General features: G+C 31.4%; 2 protein-coding genes across 2 annotated transcripts; both read right to left on the bottom strand.

Annotated features, from left to right (window-relative positions):
* Positions 1 to 5: 5 nt before the first annotated feature.
* LOC123903795 (receptor-like cytosolic serine/threonine-protein kinase RBK1) lies at positions 6 to 6,007 on the bottom strand. Its single transcript, XM_045953412.1, has 8 exons — positions 5,693 to 6,007; positions 4,216 to 4,716; positions 1,904 to 2,161; positions 1,654 to 1,805; positions 1,452 to 1,531; positions 1,130 to 1,268; positions 716 to 865; positions 6 to 565 (listed from the first exon to the last, which is right to left on the bottom strand). The coding sequence occupies exons 2-8, from the start codon at positions 4,658 to 4,660 to the stop codon at positions 407 to 409; spliced, it is 1,383 nt and encodes a 460-aa protein (XP_045809368.1). The 5' UTR covers positions 4,661 to 4,716; positions 5,693 to 6,007; the 3' UTR covers positions 6 to 406.
* Positions 6,008 to 16,158: 10,151 nt separating this feature from the next.
* Positions 16,159 to 19,274, bottom strand: LOC123903793 (7-deoxyloganetic acid glucosyltransferase-like). Its single transcript, XM_045953411.1, has 2 exons — positions 18,607 to 19,274; positions 16,159 to 17,396 (listed from the first exon to the last, which is right to left on the bottom strand). Exons 1-2 carry the CDS (start codon positions 19,106 to 19,108, stop codon positions 16,480 to 16,482), a joined length of 1,419 nt encoding a protein of 472 aa, XP_045809367.1. The 5' UTR covers positions 19,109 to 19,274; the 3' UTR covers positions 16,159 to 16,479.
* Between the last annotated feature and the right edge of the window lie 678 nt (positions 19,275 to 19,952).

The raw sequence follows: 19,952 nt of genomic DNA, 5'->3' as shown, positions 1-19,952 counted from the left end.
CCAAATAAAGAAAACAAAAATAGTAACTTCATTGACCAAAGTTGTCCCATACAACAATACCATAATTTATAATCACTAAAGCAATGGAAACAAGATGCATGCAATTGATTAAGACTGATTAAGTTGGGATGTTGGGATGGAAACAATGGCAATGCAGAGTCAAAAAGAAGTAAAAAAACACTCTGCTAGCATCATTTCTACATAACATTGTTGATGTTTTCCCTACAGGTTCATGCTAATTTACAAGCCTACTAAGCTTGAACAAAAACACAAGCCTGTGACTTCAGATTCAGCCACACATAAACCGCTACAACACTCATTCCATAGCCTTCACAACACATATACAAAGGGAGGAGGAACAAGATATCTTAAAATGCAGTACACAACACATAGGACTAATAGAGATTTACTCCATGAGTAGTTCCCTATGGCGGTTGAGGTCCTTCAAGTAGTTAGAACAAGTGTAATCTTCTAGGTCACAAGCCTCTAACATATGTGATTTTGAGGTAGCTGAAATTCGCTTGGAATCTATAGTTGCTTCCTCGCCCTTTAGTAGTTGTACAACCTGTTAGTTCCAGACACAGACACGTGTGATTACATTCAATCACTTATGTTTTCTTCAACTATTAATTATATTATCAGTGTCTACATGTCAGTATCGTGTTAAGTGTTTGTGTTTGTGCTTTGTAGAAAAGGATGCTTATTATTTTCTTACTTGTTTCATGAATGGCCTCTTGGAAGATGAATGGTGGACGCACAAGGAAGCTATCTCCATGGCACGTTTCATTTCAATAGGATCATATTTCCCTTGTAATCTTGGATCTACTAGCTCTTTGACATTGTTTGAGTCAAGAAGTGGCTTGGCCTGAAAATAGTAGATCATGTTCATATCTTGTCACACTCAAATTAACTTAAATAGTATATAAACTTAAGCAGAACATTGCAACCTATAATATCAACATCTAAAGTATGTTTGGATTCGACTAGATCGATCAGTAGTTCACTCCACCTTATACCACAAATCTAAACATCATTGATCAGTGTTCTCATAGAAGCCTATTACATTCACCTAGATGATAAATTGACTTTGGATATTCCATGAGATATATATAAGGTTATGAAAACTTACCCAAATGACAATGCTTTGTCTACTATCTGAATCAACTGCACGGCGACCGGTTATGAGTTCAAGTAGCAAAACGCCGAACGCGAATATGTCAGTCTTTTCATCCACAATACCATGCATAAAGTACTCTGGAGCCAAATACCTGCAGCCAAACAATGATGCATTCAATGTTTTAGAAAATAGATAAACACCCTATCTGGATAAACAATTTAATTAAGTACTTATAACATAAACACTTATCAAAGAAATGCTTATTTATAAGCTATTTTATTCAAGCTTTAAGCTGTTTTCAGACGTTATCATGGACTGGAAAGCTTATACTAACCCAAATGTGCCTTCTATAGGGAAAACAACATGCTGTGCCCAATTATTTGGAAGCCATTTTGCGAGTCCGAAATCTGATATCTGAAATTTGTTGCACAAGTAAATTAGAAATGTACATTATAGTAAGGTACTATGAATACAGATAATAACTAACATTTATCATTTCAAAAACAAAAAAAAACCTAAAGTGCTACCAATAGTACCTCAGCTTCATAATTCTCATTGAGTAATATGTTTGAGGCTTTGATGTCCCTATGAATGATTCGTCTCGGGCAATCTTCATGAAGATAATGCAATCCTTCTGCTACTTCAATAGCTACCTTGTACCTTATCTTCCACTCTAAGCATTCAGAACCTGACATGTTGAACAAAATTGTGTCAGCAATAGAAAGCAAAATAGAATAAAAGGTGCTAGAAAACAATGAAATAAGTGACAGAAGCAGCGCTGCGCACCGAATAGCAAAGAAGAAAGGCTTCCGTGTTGAGCTAATTGTAGGACGAAGAAGAGCCCTTTATCGATACCGAATCCAACAAGACGTGTAGCGTTTGGATGGTTTATGTGTGCAATGATTCCTAGCTCTGTCAAGAAATCGCCAGCTCTATCGGCAAACTCTTTGTCGTCATTCATTAGTCTCTTGACTGCTACAACTTGACCATTTGATAACTTTCCTTTGTATACTTCAGCATGACCACCTTTTCCAACCAAATTATCTATGTAGCAAAAATATCAAAAGATTAAAACAAATGAAATGTTAAGTTTTTGACCAACTGTTATTGATGATGGATCTAAATTCAAACACATAAAGACTAAAAGTGAATTGTTTTGTTTACATCAATTGGTCCAACCTTGTTCGGATAAACACTTTAACTAATCGCGCTTATTGCATAAATGTATTTTATAAATTATTTCTAAAACAAAAGATAAAATAAAGTCAAACTATTTGTATATAAGCTATATGCTTAAGCTGAAAATAACTTATGATTGTGTGATAAGATGTTTTCATAAACTCTTCCAATCAGTCTCGCAAGTGCTTATGTTTAGAACATGGCGGGCCAAATCTTACTCGGCTAAATGAATCTGCCCCCATAATGGAAACAAACATACACCATCATAATGTATCTTGATTACAATAGGTACTAGCCAAATAATTCAACAGTGGTGTGTACAGACACAACAGTGATTGAAACCAATGACTCATACCAACCATTTTTCACACCATTTAATAAACTTTTGAATCAACAAAACTTAATACATGTGGTCCAACTTATAATAAGAGAAAATTGGTTCATAAAATTTGATGTATATGATCCAAATTGAGCCACATAAATCAAATTTTGGTGAACCAATTTTGTCAAAGTGGCACAGGGATATGGTCACCGTGTCAGTCGGGCGATACCATGAGGTTGAAAGTGCGGTGTAAAAAATAACTGAAGTAGTTTTTTTTAGTCTAATGTATTGATTCAATTCAATAAAACTCTACGTCAATGGTTCAACAAAAATTACACTACAGAACTTCAACAAAATCATAGTAGACAGTACTAGTGCTTTGATTTCATTAATACAAAACATTGAGATAAGGTTTGCTTGGCACATTGATAGGACCATGTCCTTAATTTACTCGATGTGCCTCTTTTTAATGAACACACTACCCAAACCTCATAAAGGCCAATGTGGGACATCTTTCAATGTCGTTGTTATGTTTAGTAGACAAACCAAAAGCATTAGCAAACACCACGCTTGTGCATTTTTTTATTTTACAAAACTCCCCTAAACTTTGTTTTTTTGTCATTATTATTGTTTTTCTAATCTTATATACTACTAGATTATTATGTTGAACTATAAAATTATGTACTCTCTACATAGTACATACAAACAAACTAATCTTATTAATTTATAAAAAAATATTGAAAAACTAATGTTATTTATTTGTTTGATGGTTTGAGAGTGTAGCTACCACCATGAGGCAGGTGCAGATACCGCCGATAAAGAAGGGGGCTGTGGGGTCCAAATAAGTTACATGTCCTTATCTGTGGACATAGAGAAGCCCTATTATGTTTTGGTCAAAAAGGTCGTCTGCTTGTTCTACTACTCTCTGTCTCTATCTCTATCATTTTTTTCCCAACACAACAAATATATTTGCCGCTAAAACCAACTCCCAAGTTGACCACCGAGTCATCGTCACAACCCACTAAATTATAATACTACATTATATACTACTCCATTTTACTAAAACTTACATGTATGGGTTCCGGTAATCCCAGGTTGTCGAAAACACGTCTGAAGAGGAGGTGGGCGCCTCTAAGTTGACCACCCTGCCCACTAATGGACTATGAGTGGGACCAATAAGTTCGGCTGCGAGGTAATTAAAATTTGGCTAAAAATTGTTTCTATTAAGAATTGAATTCGGATTTTTCCGAACAATCCATCTTAAAAAAAACTCATTAACTGCCTGAGCTCGATATCTTAGTTAATAATTTATATATTTAATCTTTACGTTTGAGGCAATGACATAGTTAACGAGGCTCTAAACGAAATAAGATCAAATTATTTGGATATAAGTTGTTTTTCATAACCTGTTTTAAAGAGCTTTTGGATAATTTATGAAAATAAGCACAAAAAAAGTTTTGTGACAAAACATGATTCCATAAATTCTTCAAATAGTAACAAATTATCTATGGTAATATATATACTCATATAAATCAATTCAATAAAAATCCTAAATTGATTAAAAAACAGAGAGAAGGTAAAGAGTAGTAGTTAATACCAGGATTGAAATCATTTGTAGCAGCAGCAAGTTCTGCATAATCAAAATTCCTCCATGAAGGTTTGGTAGGAATAGAACCAATATCAATACATTCTTCAGCACTTCGAATTCGAGCCAATTTCTTAGTCAATCCTGCTGTCTTAGTAAGTTCATGGCTAGCAGCAACAAGAATTGGAATTGCTGTTAATTTTTTCACTCCTTTGAATTTGAAAACACCCATCATTGATTTCAATTGCTGTTGCATCTGATTATCTTTTCCACCTGATTTTACTACCGCCGCCACAAGCTCCGGCGGGGGTGAGTTTCCTGATGAGGAGTCAGAAATGAAACTGCTACTTCCACTGTTGTCTGACTCTGTTTCAGAAACAAGGGATGCTAGTATTGTTCTTGGTGATAATTCATCGTCGCTTGAAAAATCTTTTTTGTTATCAAATTTGGATTCCATTTTTGTGGTTTTCTTCTCTTCCTTTTTCCCTCTCTTTTCAAAATCTGAAACAATCACTAAACAACGCCACATTTTACAGAGTTAACCGGGGAAAACAGAGCAAAACAAAGGAATGGAAAATACTAATAAATACTCTACGTCCCAAGATAAAGAATTTTTCTCTTCCATCCGGTGTTCCTTTTCTATCCAGTTTTTTCATTTTTGTCCTTGTATAAAAACTCTGGAACGTGTTTCAAAAAACGTGTTCTGAAATAATTATTCAAGGACAAAAATGGAAAAATGAGGTGTAAAAAAGAAACACGTGGATGGAGAAAGAAATCTTCCAAAATAAATGATATGGTTCACCACTTCACGTTTGATCATTAATATATTTAATGAGTTTAATTGTTGTGCACCGTCGGTGTAATTTTTTTTACATATACATCCAATGACGTGTTGCCACATCATTTAATGAATGTGACACATCATGTGTTTTTAATTACCATACATGATGTGTCAGTATATTATTGGACGCATGTGCAAAATAACTTTAAACTGACGGTGCATATAAATTAAATTCATATTTAATTATGTATTAGTAAATATTTTAAAAATTTGATATTTTGAAAATTCTTATCGGAATAAATATAATATCATATATGTAAGTACTACTTCCGGTCCTTTCTATAAGAAAGGGTTAATATTTTAAATTCATTGAAATGTTAAATGCACAAATTTCAATATATTATTTCTACTTTTACTTCCTTAACATGTGTATTTGATGCACTATTAATATTTTCCAAAGAAAATAGTATATCTGATCAAAACCAGGGCATTTAAAATCGGATGAAGGAATTACCTTATATAATTATGTATTTATGTTAAAATTAAAACCATATGCACATAATAAATAAAATAAATTTCAACAATAAGATATACAAATCAATGTGATTTTCTTGATTTAATACATATTTTCTATATTGAATGTTCTGTTTTTAAAGAATTGTGTAACAAAAACAGAGGAAAATATTGAATATGATAATAAAATCATACCTTAAACAGAGATAGATGATTTTTGTTATGTTGTGTTTACTTTCCCATAGATTTCAACAAGAGATATCTCGTTCCCGCACCTGAAAAATGTTAGAAGGATCTTTTGTGTAACAAAAAAGCCTTCTTTACATTAGGCGTAGGGAACGAGAAAAACAGAGGAGGAATAAGGAAGAAAAGACAGAAAGAATGAGAAAGAGAAAGAGAGAAGATGGAGAATGAAAAGAGAAGGAATGATAAAGAAGAAGGATTTTCTATGATTCTAATTATAAGCGGATTATGAGCGGTGCTTATTTGGGCGTGTAAATTCTTGCTTTGGAGGGAGTGTTGGAGATTTTGCTATATTTATACACCATCAAAGTTTTTTTTTTTTTTTTAATGGCCACCAAAGTGTGTTTCTAATTTGCTACTTTTCATTCTATAGTTATTTTTTTATTTGGTTTGTCATGGACATTTTAGATTTGTACTGTATTTGATTTTAAAATCTAAAAGAAAAGGCTTAAATACAGTTTTACCCCCCCTATTTTGAAAAATGCGGAATTTTACCCCCCCTATTTTAAAATGCGGAATTTTACCCCCCCTATTTTATAATTTGTTGGATTTTGCCCCCCCACCAAAATTTTGCACAAAATCTGCTTCTGAGCCTCAAGTTCAAAGCTACGCACAGAACTCAATTTGGATCAATAATTTACCAAACTGGTACCGAAACGACCGCAATCGAGTTAGTTTTCCACAGAATCAAACTCCACTAAATTTGGAGTTACAGAGAGAGATTAATTACTGTTTTAGTGAAGGTCTGTTCAAATTAATTATCGTATGAAACTACTACTGGTATTCTCGTCATTCCTCTCACCCTGTAGCTCATTTTTTAATACTATTTACATGTATGGAAATCTAACGAAATTACCCTTGTTGGCATTTCAATTTCTTCGAATTTGGAGTTACGATGTGTTCGGTAGACGATGTTGAATTTGAAGATCACAAGTAGATTTCTGCAGAATTAGTAATTGGACAGACCTTCACTAAAACGATAATTAATCTCTCTCTGTAACTCCAAATTTAGTGGGGTTTGATTCTGTGGAAAGCTAACTCGATTACGGTCATTTCGGTAGCCATTTGGTGAATTATGGATCCAAATTGAGTTGTATGCGAAGCTTTGAAGTTGTGACTCGAAAGCAGATTTTTTGCAGAATTTTGGGGGACATACCTTCACTAAAACGGTAATTAATCTCTCTTTGTAACTCCAAATTCAGTGGGGTTTGATTATGTGGAAAGATAACTCGATTACGGTCATTTCGGTATCCTTTTGGTAAATTATTGATCAAAATTGAGTTGTGTGCGAAGCTTTAAAGTTGTGACTCAAAAGCAGAATTTTAGGGGGGGCAAAATCCAAAAAATTATAAAACAGGGGGGTAAAAGTCCGCGTTTTAAAACAGGGGGGTAAAATTCCGATTTAATCAAAACAGGGGGGGCAAAACTGCATTTAAGCCAAAAGAAAAATTGGTATTTGGTATGTACCAAAAATAAAATAAAATAGGTATTTGGTTTAATTGTCTCATAAATGAAAAAAGAAAAATTGGCGCTGAAATTAATTGTACTAGTAATAATATTAATTTATGGGACAATTAATTTCTAAACAAAATCTTTTTTTACGTAACAGGACATGCACCTTAATGGCAAATGATGAAGTGTGGTTTATGACATCTGCCGTAACAAACGCACCAAAAAGTGGAAACTTGCGTGGCATATAATAACCAAATCATCAAATTAGTTGGTTTAGTGATAATCGACGCTAAACTGGGTAGGGAGGATCATTGTTCGATCCACAACTGCATTTGGAAAGAAACTTGAACTATTTGATGCCAGAATTCACCCCAAACTCTGAACTACTAGGCCCCCCTTCCCATAAGAACCAGAGGTAAAAATAAATATAAAAAAAATAAGCAAGTACAATATGACCACATTTTTTACTTCTTGAATTTTATTTTCATCACTAACAATTACATTATGCAACAATAGTACTAAAAAAAAGAATGGTAGTTTTGTTCACAAAAGCAAAATTAAGCAATTTTTATCAATAATATATCATATGTGCAATCCACGTTGAAGCTTCATCAATATTTTAGAGACTACCACTTACCATTGTGCTTTCATCAATGCTATTTCTATTATTATTACATGGAGTTCGTTTAGGACACTAATAAGATTGTTTACGTAAGTTTAACTTAGTCGGTAGAGATAGCGCATATATTTTGAAGTAGTTATATTCGAATATCAGATTCTCTATTTATTCATTTTTAAGGTAAAATTTTTAGTCATTAAACTACATGACAAAAAATAAATTAAGTTTGTTACCACTTACCATTGTGCTTTCACCATTGACTAGTATCATCATCGTAACTTGGTGGGTGAAGGCGCCTCCATCTCCATGTGGTTGATATTTTCACTTTAGTTAGTGAAAATCATTAAGTAGCATATGTATGCATACATGCATTGAACTAGGTAAAAAAAATGTTTCGAGTAGTTTAGTCAGTGGTTAGAATTTTATTACTTAAAAGTAAATAAATGGAGAATTAAAAATTTAGGGTAGTCTAGGCAACCATATGTTTCGCCCCGCATTGAGTGCCGGACTATTCATTGAAAATAAAAGTACATCGAACCCATATGAAGTTTTCCCATGAGCAGATTGTATCCGTTGGGCAAATATAGGTGCTATATATAGCGACACTACTTGATCACGAATCTCGGGAACTAAGCGTGTTTCATTTTTATAGATTGATCAAATTTTCAATTTCGTAAGTTAATGGAAATCATGGAGAATATTGGTGAAATTGGCCGATGGTACATCTTCGTTATGTTTTCGCGAAGTAATTGTTCGCTATAAAGAGCATTCTCCTAAGATTAATTTAAATCTTGACTCTTACATATTACGATGTCCCTACATTAAACTATGTTCATGTGGACGAACTAAGTAATTTGATTTTTTTTATCAAGTAGTCTAGTCGTTAGAATTATACCCTTAAAGTGAATAAGAGTGTCTGGAGTTCGAGTCGACTCCATCATATAAAATGTGATTTTTCTACCAACTGAGTTAAGCTAACGAGAACAATATAATTTAATTTATAGACTTAAATATGTATTAGGTCCCTACAAAATGAGGATCTTCTATGTTTAATTTTTGAGTTTAATTGATATAAAATAGTTTTACACGATCGTCCAATAAATAATCATCATTTTGCCATGTCATGTCAATAAAGTGGGGTGATGTGGCGGAAAACATGATTGATATTGGTTGACAGTGTAAAATTATTTTACACTGTCGGTGCATATCAATTAAATCCTTACTTTTTATAGTATTTTTACCTAAAAAATAGTTTCTAAATGCAATTTTTAGTCCTGTTAAAATAAAAATTGTTGAAATAGTCTTAAACTCTTCAATTTTTGAATGAATTTTTGGATGTATGTTTAATACTTTATAAAATGTTCATTTACTAAAATTTAGAATTTTTTCAACATGTGATAAATTAAATATCAATTTTTTTAAAACCAAAATTTAAAGATTAAAGTAACGTAATTTTTGAGCTTATTTTATGCGAAACAACTTATATAAAGTTCGAAATATGAATGCAAAAAAAAAAAATATATATATATATATATATATATATATATATATATATATATATATATATATATACATATTGACTTAACAATTGGAACTAAAAATAAGTGCATGATAATTATATAAAAATAAACTTAGAAGATATTCATTTTATAGAGACGAAACACATATTTAATTTTAATTTATATTTATATGAGCGTACAAACTTGAGTTTCTTATTCAAGATTGGATAATATTACGTACATTGGCATGCCTGTACTGTTAGTGCAACTTAAAAGAACACCTTCAAAGTTTTTCTTTTCCATTTCCTCATAGCTATATTGAGTTTTTTTTTTTTTTATAGTTTGTATTATTATATTACAAGTAAGAAGTTTTTACCACACAATGAGGGTGAGTTCACTTTTAATTAAATTTTCTTCGTATACAAAGTTCAATGATCGAACCCCATATCACTTATTTAAAAGGTTAAAATATTTTCTATTTGAACTAATTCATCGTGGATGTAGTAGTCGTATATATAAGGTGTATTGTGACATGTTTGTTTTTACCTTTAAATTTAATTTGATATTTATTTATGGATTTAATTTATATACACAATTGATGTAAAATTATTTTATACATGCGTCCAGTAATATACTAACACATCATGTATTGTGTTTAAAAATAGATAATATGTCATATTCATTAAATGATATGACAATACATTATTAAGCGAGTGTGTAAAAAAACTTTACACCGACAGTGCATACAAATTAAACTTTTTATTTATAGGGATTTTGTTTGTCTTGTTGAACTAAGGTCCTGCTCCTTGTTGAATTGTGTACCCGCAAACTCCGCGCCAAAAAACAAAAGGAAAAATAAAAACTCATTATCAAAGTCAGCATTTAGAAAATTAATTAAGGAGTTAAGACCCAATAGAGAAAATGAAAAATGAAGCTGATATGTTATGTTATGTCACCATCGCACGCAAGAAATTAAGAGCTTAAATTAAGGGCATCATCACCCTTCGTTAATTAATTTGGTGAACCAAACCCGTTCGTGTTGATTTTTAATTTTTTTTTAAGTTTAAAATTTACAAGTGCTTTTATTTAATAATAATAATAATAATATATATGAATTCTATCCCACCACCACTATACATACCAACCTCACCAAGTCACCCATGTCACTTTGGTTAGAGAAGTGGGCTTAACTAAATTCTATTGATGTAATTTAAATTAGTATTAGTATAAAGTCAATTAGTAGCATAACATAAATACATAATGATATATGGGGGGACCATGAATTTTATAATTGAGTTAAACAAAAGTTTAACTTCAAACTGAACCAACAAATATATCCAATTATCCACCCCAATATTTGTATTATAGAATGCTTATTTTTGTATATATTTTGATAATCAAAATTCAAAGTGGGGCTACCAACTTAACGAGATAGACACAAATCATATAGAAGATCTTTAGGGGATGACACCAATGAGGGTTAGTTGGTTATGCAACTGCAGTGGATTTGTTCCATCGTTATATGATCTAATGAGTTAGGCAAGGCAACCACGTGATCATAAGTAATGAGAGAATATGATAAAGCAATTGAAAGTTTGTCAAATATTAAAAATTATGAAGATATCATGCAGTAGTATTTCAATTGCATTTTAGAAAAGTCTCACATCTATTATTATATTATTTAGGAGCCTTTGATAGAATGTCCTCTCCTCACAGCAATTTGACAATTAATGCAATTAATTTTTTTTTTTTCGAACAAGTGTTATATTTTATCAATGCAATTAATCCTTTTTTTTTCAGCAAGTGTTATATTTTATCAATGCAATCAATGCAATTTTTTGTATTAGTGGCTAATAATTAGACATTCTTATCTTATCTCATTAAATATGACATTCTCATTCTTATCTCATTATTCATTCTTATCTCATTACGTGACAAATAAATGAATTTTATTTTCACCGATCAAAATAAGATGTTTATATTGGACCGATGTTGAGCCATACTGTATGCTATTATTTGCCGTAATTCATTGCCAAAAATAAACCACAAACATGCAATAATTACATCCCGTAAAAAGAATGCTATAATCATATTTAATTATTTTACATTATTACTTTTAATTACTCTATTAGGCAGCAGGCTTTGAATATGGACTCTATTTGTTCGCATAATTTGATCTCCAGCCCACTATTTTGCCTTAATTTAAGCACATGTTTCTTTTTAAAATGGCTATGCCAAAATGCAGTTTATTGCAAATAAATTATTAAGCATAGCAAGTCATGAGTAATCATCCTTGCATCTTCTCCCTCTCAGGCCATTGTAAACCGAAAGTGACATTGTCACTGACCTTAGTCTATTAAACAAGTGACTATATTTTATTTATTCATTTATTATTGTTGGGTTTATTGTTCTTTGATATCGTTTTGTTGATATATGCGTTTGATATTTTGGTTCATCTTTTGATTGTTTCTTGCCTTTTTTTCATTCATGCTATTGCAATTTTTTCGTTCTTGCCATTATAATTTCGATTTTACCTTTTACATGACCTAATTTACGTCTTAATTTTTTAGTTTATGTTGCTACCGTAGAAAAGCATTTTTTTTGGGGTAAGCAACATATAAAAGTGTGTTTAAATCATACTATTATAATTTCTCCTATTCTTTTATGTATCGTAAATCCTGATTTATTTATAAATAAGAGTTGATCTACTCTTCTTTTTAATTGAGTGCCCTCTTTTTTATTTTTGCAGATATTGTGACTATTAATTGGATTGTTCTACAATTTCTTTTCTCTTTACGTTTCTCAAACTTTTTCTTCTTTATTCTATTCTTATTTTCTCTTCTATTTTTCAGGTATGTAATCATAAATAAAATTACGGATAGAAGATTTAAATGTGCAATTTCAATCTCAAAAACACTTTGAGATATGTCACGGAGTTGTGAAAACAATTATTGATGTAGATTTTTGTGTTATTTTATATTTTTTAGAATTTTCTTTTCTATATCATCCATCAAATATATCTAATAGCATGTGTATATGGTTGATATGTAGAGACATTGGAAGGAGATGATCCGAATCCATTAAATTCGTACTAAAATTGGACCAAAAAATAATTTGTATGTGATTCTTTCAAAAAATTTACGTGACTTATTTCTATTTATTGCAATTTTTGTCGGTACATATATTTTGTACTCATAAATTAACACGAGGCTATTTTTTGATTTGTTTTTTTTAAATACGGGAACATATGAGTACAAAATTAATAAAAAATTAATGTTACTCATATTTTTTTGATACGGGAACATATTAATATATTATTAATATATTAATATTATTAATTTTTTAGATACGTATATAAATAGTATTAATACTATCGAGTTATTAAGCGGAGTAAGTCAATGAAGACTTACTCCTGGAGTCAACGGATCCCTCCTCTTCTTTCAAAATATATTAATACTCATATTAGTACATATATGAGTACAAAATATATTAATACGGGAAACATATATATCTAAGAAGAAATTATTAAAAAAATATATAGTATTAATATGTGTTAATACGGATGATTTTTTTCTTTTTTATTAATAGGAAGCTTTTTTTTTAATAGGTAGCTATTGTTTTTTTTAATTTCAACGGGAACCTGTATTTCTGCTTAAAGAAATTAATTTCCATCAACTTTATAATTTTTTTAGTGGAGAATAATAGAAACAACAACTATGATACATTTTTAATTTGATAAAAAAAAATTTGAACTATAGGAATCTTCCTTAAAAAAATCTGTGACACCAATCATAAATTTTTAGTTATTTTTTTATCACATAGTGTTATTTTAATTATTAAATTATTAAATTATATAAGATTGTAAATATTTATGTAGTTGTCATTAATTATTTGCAATTAAAATTTTAATTTTTTAATTAAAAGTAAAATATATTAAGATGTATTATTTATAAGTCAATTATTTATAAATCATTAAATCTACAAAAACGCATTTTTACCCGTGCATGGCACGAGTCTGGATGCTAGTTGATTATAAAAATGAAGGTTGATAAGTGTGAGGATATATAAGTAAAGGGAATATATCCGTATAATTTGAGCTTAGGTTAAGATATTTATACTTCTTTACAAACAAAAACAAATTTTGTTTCGTTAAAAAAAAAAAAAAACTTCTAAACACTAATAAAAAAGTATATAAGGAAGGCCCAAAATGAAGAAAGTAACGTGACACTAATGAGTTTCAAAACCCCATAACATAGCCCAAAATTCCACTTGAAAATTGCTCTTTATTCCCCTCACGGTGCCCTAGGCCCCCCAAAAACATGGAAATACTCTTGAATTTGATTTCAGTTTGCTTTGGATCATACATTTCAAAATAGGTATATATATTCGGATCCTACGTTTTAAAAACGCTTAAATTTGGAACCTACGTTTCAAAATGGTGAATTATAATTGATAATACGAATGCTAACATTAAAACAACTGCAGATTTGCACATATCGGTCCAGTTTGGAACCTTACGTTCCGAAATTAAAAAAAGCTATTATTTCGAAATCCACGTTACAAAATTATGCGCGTTTGGAATCTACATTCCGAAATGACCTTAGGGGTAATTTCGTAAGTTTGAGGGGCCTAGAGGTATTATAGATGGACATAAGAGCAGTTTTCATTTAATTTGAGCAACTAGTACCCAAATTCCCGAAAGAGTATTTATTTTCGGGCCCATCTGAGTTTCTCCAACAACCCCTAAACTTTCAATTTTACCCTCTCACAAGTTAGATAGTGAGTGTGTAAAATAGAACAAACTGAAAAATAAAACAATTTGCTACATAAGTAGCAAACTCAGTTCACTACTTAAGTAGCGAACCTTATAAAAATAAAATAAAAATTTCTCATCACCCTTTCCTCACATCCCATGTAACAAATTTGAATGAAATACCTTTCAAGAAAATATTTTAAACGAAATACTGTACGAAACGAGTGATTAAAGAGGTTTCATTTTATAGAATTCAACAGGGTGTGTGTGTGAGATTGGTCGATACTGTCACAGCCGCTCCAGTTGCCAATCAAAATATGTCTTGGACGGTGGCCAAAGTTTTATAAGGTTCACTAGTTAAAGTGCAAACTAAGTTCGCACTCTAAGTAATGAATCAATATTTTTTATAATATTTTCATTCGTGAGGGGCGTGAAGGGTGCAGACATTAGAGTTGAGTAAAAAAAAAATGTTACTTGCTACGTAGGATGTGAATTAAGTTCGCTACCAAAATAATGAGAGAAATATTTTGATATTTTAAATGACGTGTGACAAATTTTAAGTGGCATGAAAAGAAGAACTCTTGCCAAAATTTAATTTGGGCGGCTACTACCTAGAGGTGTCAATTTAGGGGCCCAACAAATTTGGGCCCAGCCCCAATATAAAAGGGAGCCTAAATATGACAAGCATAAATGGTCCCCTATTAAATAGGCCCCAAAAAACATAGGCCCCCAAATAAAAACATAGGCCCCCGAGGCACAACAACTTTTTCCTCTCTTTCAATTTTCAATTTGAAGTCATCCTGGTTATACTTTGCCATTTGCAATATGTGAAGATATTTTGATTGTATTTTTTTTTTTTTTGCAAACCACTATTTTCACATATTTTCTTAGATATATTAAAATTGCAAATATATTTTTAATGCTTTTTTATAAGTAATTTATGGATTAAATTGACCAACGAAAAACACATTGAATGACCAAATTGAAAGTGGTTTCTAGGTAAAAATCCTGACTCCCCATGTTCCTTTTATGAGTGGGGTATCCACCCTACTTTATGCTGGAACCAATAGAGTTTTTGAGATGTCATGTTGGGTTTCGATGTTGCTTTGGCTTACCTATAATTGATCCTTGTCTCTCTCTTTCTGAGGGGTATTCTTGTTCTCGTGGTGGTGCCTTTGAGAGACTCTAGTTTGGTGGTGGTGTGCCTCCATGTTTCTTTGTAATTTTATTTGCCTTGTTTTCGTATTTTACATTAGAGATTGTTATGTTTCGGTGGAGTGTACTTCTGGTGCCTCTTTATTTTCCTGGACTTTCTCTTGTACCGTTTTCGTTTCTATATTTATATATAATATATTTGTCTTTCAAAAGAAAAAATTAATCACCAAATTGACTATGTAAAAATAAATTTGAGGACTAAAATGACTAACAATAGAGACATTAGAAGACAAAATGTGACTTCGAGTTACACTTTCAAGAACCAAACAATAGTTTGCTCTTTTTTCAATTCTATTTTGATTGTATTTTTATTAAATAGATGAATTTTATTAAATAAATAATCTTTTATCTTTTACTAGTAAAAGGAAGGTTGAGTTGCTCCTAAGCCTCCATTGTGCCTATGTGGCACATTTAAATGAACTCAATTCTCCAATTTTTTTTTAACATTTCTTATGCTCCACTAAATAAATAATCTTTTATCTTTTACTAGTAAAAGGAAGGTTGAGTTGCTCCTAAGCCTCCATTGTGCCTATGTGGCACATTTAAATGAACTCAATTCTCCAATTTTTTTTTAACATTTCTTATGCTCCACTAAATAAATAAATGTAAGTAAAATAGATGAAAGTTATATCCCACAATTTATTTTGTGTGTCCATTCATCCCCCAAAGTAATTATCTATATGTTACAATAACTAGTGTCCGAAACCCGTGCCAAGCACGGGTAAAAATGAGACTACAAAATTAAACATTTTAATGTTAAATTTTTCATAATTATCAATTTTATTAAATAAATAATAGTACATAAATTGTGGGTTTAGAACCTAAAAAAATGCAGCAGCAAAGTTTCGATGTGTGCATATTTCCGCTCGTGAGAATTTCGTGATGAGCACTTTCGCTTTATATAGCACTACTGTTCACCTAAACAGGCAAACTGGACTCAAATGTATAACCAAAAAATACATAAAAGACAGACCAATACTCAAATTATTTTATGGTGCTACATTCATGAACCCTCAACATCATTTTATAAATATGCATTTGAAAAACTAATCAAATTTTGCACATTAGAAAATGCATGCTTATGAGTAATTTCTATACTCCAAATACACACCTTTAAAAAGTAAATATGAAAAGTTTTTCATAGTAAGAAGAAAACAATGAACCTCAAAACCCAAAAATATAAAGAAGTTGAGCCCTTACTTTAAGTGCTAGTAGACCTTATAAACTGAATCAAATCATGGAAGCTATTATAGGAAGAACCACCCGGACTCACACTCTTACAAGCCAACTCAGCCATTTCCTTAGCAGATCTTAAAAACTCTTCCTTTCTATTCACCATAACATCATTCACCATATTCTCCACAACCTTTCTATCACAAACATCTTTCATATCCAACCCAATTTTCCAAACCTCACTCACAAACCTACTATTAATTTGTTGATCAGCAAAATAAGGCCAACAAATCATAGGTACACCACAAACCACACTTTCCAAAGTAGAATTCCATCCACTATGTGTCAAAAAAGCACCAATTGCCTTATGAGACAATACTTCCTCTTGTGAGACCCACTCAACAATCAAACCCTTTTCCTTATTTGTCCCTTCCTTAAGCTCATTTAATAGTCCTTTTTCTTGTACCATGTTTGGCCTAATCACCCACAAAAATTGTTTTTTACTATTCAATAAACCATGCCACATTTCAATGAGTTCTTCTTTCTTCATTGGTGTGGTGCTACCAAAGCTAACATATATAACTGATTTTAACTGTTGAGAATCAAGCCATGCCATGCATTCTTTATCCACTTTGAAAAAATTGCTTTTGAAGGATGATGCTGATGATGTTTTTTTGGTGGTATTGAGGTGGTGGTGAAGAGGGCCAAGAGTGTAGAGTTTAGGGAAGTGAAGACGGATTTGGGAGAGGATTGGAGAGTCTAGATCCTCAAATGTGTTGAGTATAAGCGCGTTTGCATTAAGTGATTGTTTGGTTCGAAGAACAACCTCGTCTAAAAGGATATGATCTTCATTGTTTTGTCGACAGAAACTTGGAAGATCTCTACACCGAAGCAAGTTTTCCATGCCGGGCATGTTTCTTATGATACGATCCATGTCCTCTTCTCCTATAAATTAATTAAATAGGTAGTGTTACATATTCAATATGAATATAGCAATGTGTATGCATCAAAATAAGTTGTACACAATTTATGGAAAAACAAAATAAAATTGATCATCATTTTGTGTTAGTACAATACAAAACAATACAGAATAAAGGTCTACCTACAAGTATATACTTAATAAAATTGCACTCATGATGATTCTTGAAACAATATTCAATAATCAAAGAAAAGTAAAATTTTCTATCTAGCTATTAACTATTAAGTCATATGATTAAATACATTTTTGGATTTTATCATAATAGCTAGATAGCTCTTAGGGAGAGCTTACTGCCTATTTGGATTCCACAAAACTCAAAGAATTAATCTTTACAATTGCGTCCAAAGAATAACTAATTTGCACAAAAAAAGAAATAATACATCTCTGAATTTTCAAGTATCGCAATTATGCGATTTTGGTAGTCAGGACGTGGATTCAACATTAAATAAACAGGCCAATTAAATAACAATCTACAGCTATATTCCCTCATGGTAGTTTTCCTTGAAACACAGTAATCAAGTAAGTGAGTGAGTTATCATAAAAAAAAAAGTAAGTGAGTGAGTGCATATGTATAATTAAATAAAGAGAAAGTTATGGAATTCTTTTAAAAAAAATCTGATATATCAAGCTAAGTATAAGGAATTTATGTTCTGTTTTTTTTTTTTCATGTCAGAACCAAGGTTGGTAAATGGTACATGAGAATATTACTAAATGGAATTGAATTGAATATTCTAGTTGGAATTTATAAATAGATATTATCTCGTATTCCATTCCACTTAGTATATCTTTGGTATCACGATAGATATACCAGAATCATGATGACCTAACGTGATTTTTCAAAATTACAGAGTGCAGCTTTTGCAAAATCACTATATATCATTGTGATTTTGAAAAATCCACCGTAATACAAAACATAGGTTTAATATATCATTAATCCAAACATACTCTAAAGTTAGCAATTAGCATAATTAGAGAGAGGAATCACTGATCCGTTAGTTAGTTTAGTGGTGATTGTCGTTAAACTTGGTAGGGAGGACCGCGATTCGATCCCCCACAACTGCGATCGGGAGGGGCTGGAACCACTTGATGCCAGAACTGACCCCGAATCACATTAAACTAGTGGTGAAAGCAAAAAAAAAAAATAATAATAATTAGAGAGAGGAATCTGATATTTACCTCTAATTGGTAATTCATTACACTCCAAGAGCTTAGGAACACATAAATAAGCCCAAAAGCAACAAGGACTAATAGTACGAAAATGAATCAATTGTATCCCAAACTCATGAGCCAAATCAGTAGCAAGGTCACCAAAAATTCCATCCAAAACAATACAACTTATTTTCTCAGAAACAATAATCTCTCTCAAAAAAGGTTTACTATACAAACTCAATGACACAATTGCATCTCCAATCTTTACTCCAAATCCAGGATGATTCTCCTCATCAAGAAAATCAGGAATAGTCTTGAATTGAAGCTTAGGATAACATTCTAAAAGAGCTTGAATATCATCATTGAATTGAATGAGTCTGTTGTGGATGTATTGTGTGTTGAGGAAAGTTATGTGGAGATTTTGAATTGCAAGAAGTTCAGCTAGTTTTAGCATTGAGTTTACATGGCCTTGTGCTGGACAAGGAAAGATTAGCACATGAGGTGAAGATTCGTCCATTGATTTTTCCATTTTTCAAATATCTTAGTTGCTATTGCATCTAATTTGTGATGATTAATTTTGAGCGGTGTAGGATGAGTCGTGCACTAGTGGTACTAGAAATGACTGACATATGTTGGTGTCTTTATATATTCAACACAATCATGGTATATAACATCAAATTCATCTTTGTTTTTGACGATTAGGTCTATTATAATTTATCACGTTGGCCTGCCATTTTTTACATCTATTCCTCTTTTTTTTTTTTAATTTTATTTGGGCTTTTCTTTTTTCTTCACAATTATGTCACTTGAACAGTAACTCACATGTTACGTCAGCATATATGACAAGATATATTAACGTATCATGTGAGTTATTGTTCACGTGTGTTGATCAAAATCAGTAGAGTGTGTTCACGTGTGTTGGTCAAAATTAGTAGAGTGTCAGCCTTTTATTAAAAGGACTAAAGTTATGAGCCAAAATTATAAATTTGTGAAAGTTAGGAAACCAAAAATATAACTTAATTCAAAAATAAATAAAATTGAGGCTCTAATTTTTGGAGATTATGGCTGTCAGTCTGGTTGCCCTGACCCAAAATCGACCCTAAATCATTAGGCCTAGTTTGGATTGATATTTTTTTTGAACAAGAGTTTAGATTGATATTTGAATTTAAAGTTTAAGGAACACAAGTATTCTTTTTGATATTTTAATTCATTTAATTTGAGATATCAAATCAAATTGAATGGAATTATTTGTGAATTTTAATGAGCCGAATTTGAGTTTATGATAAACTCAAATCGAAATTCTATCTGACCCTTCCACCCTTACTGAGTTACTGGTGCAAATTATTTTAATGTGGTGAAAATGAACTATCACA

The sequence above is a fragment of the Trifolium pratense genome, linkage group LG2, assembly GCF_020283565.1.
Source record: "Trifolium pratense cultivar HEN17-A07 linkage group LG2, ARS_RC_1.1, whole genome shotgun sequence".
Taxonomy (NCBI): domain Eukaryota; kingdom Viridiplantae; phylum Streptophyta; class Magnoliopsida; order Fabales; family Fabaceae; genus Trifolium; species Trifolium pratense.
This window is presented reverse-complemented; position numbering and strand designations above follow the sequence as displayed.

Coding starts and splice junctions, on each gene's coding strand:
- LOC123903793 (XM_045953411.1), bottom strand. CDS start 19,108: ATGGAAAAATCAATGGACGAATCTTCACCTCATGTGCTAATCTTTCCT. Junction 17,397..18,606: donor TAATGAATTACCAATTAGAG/GTAAATATCAGA, acceptor ATTAATTTATAG/GAGAAGAGGACATGGATCGT.
- LOC123903795 (XM_045953412.1), bottom strand. CDS start 4,660: ATGGAATCCAAATTTGATAACAAAAAAGATTTTTCAAGCGACGATGAA. Junction 2,162..4,215: donor TACAAATGATTTCAATCCTG/GTATTAACTACT, acceptor TTTGCTACATAG/ATAATTTGGTTGGAAAAGGT. Junction 1,806..1,903: donor CCTTTCTTCTTTGCTATTCG/GTGCGCAGCGCT, acceptor TCAACATGTCAG/GTTCTGAATGCTTAGAGTGG.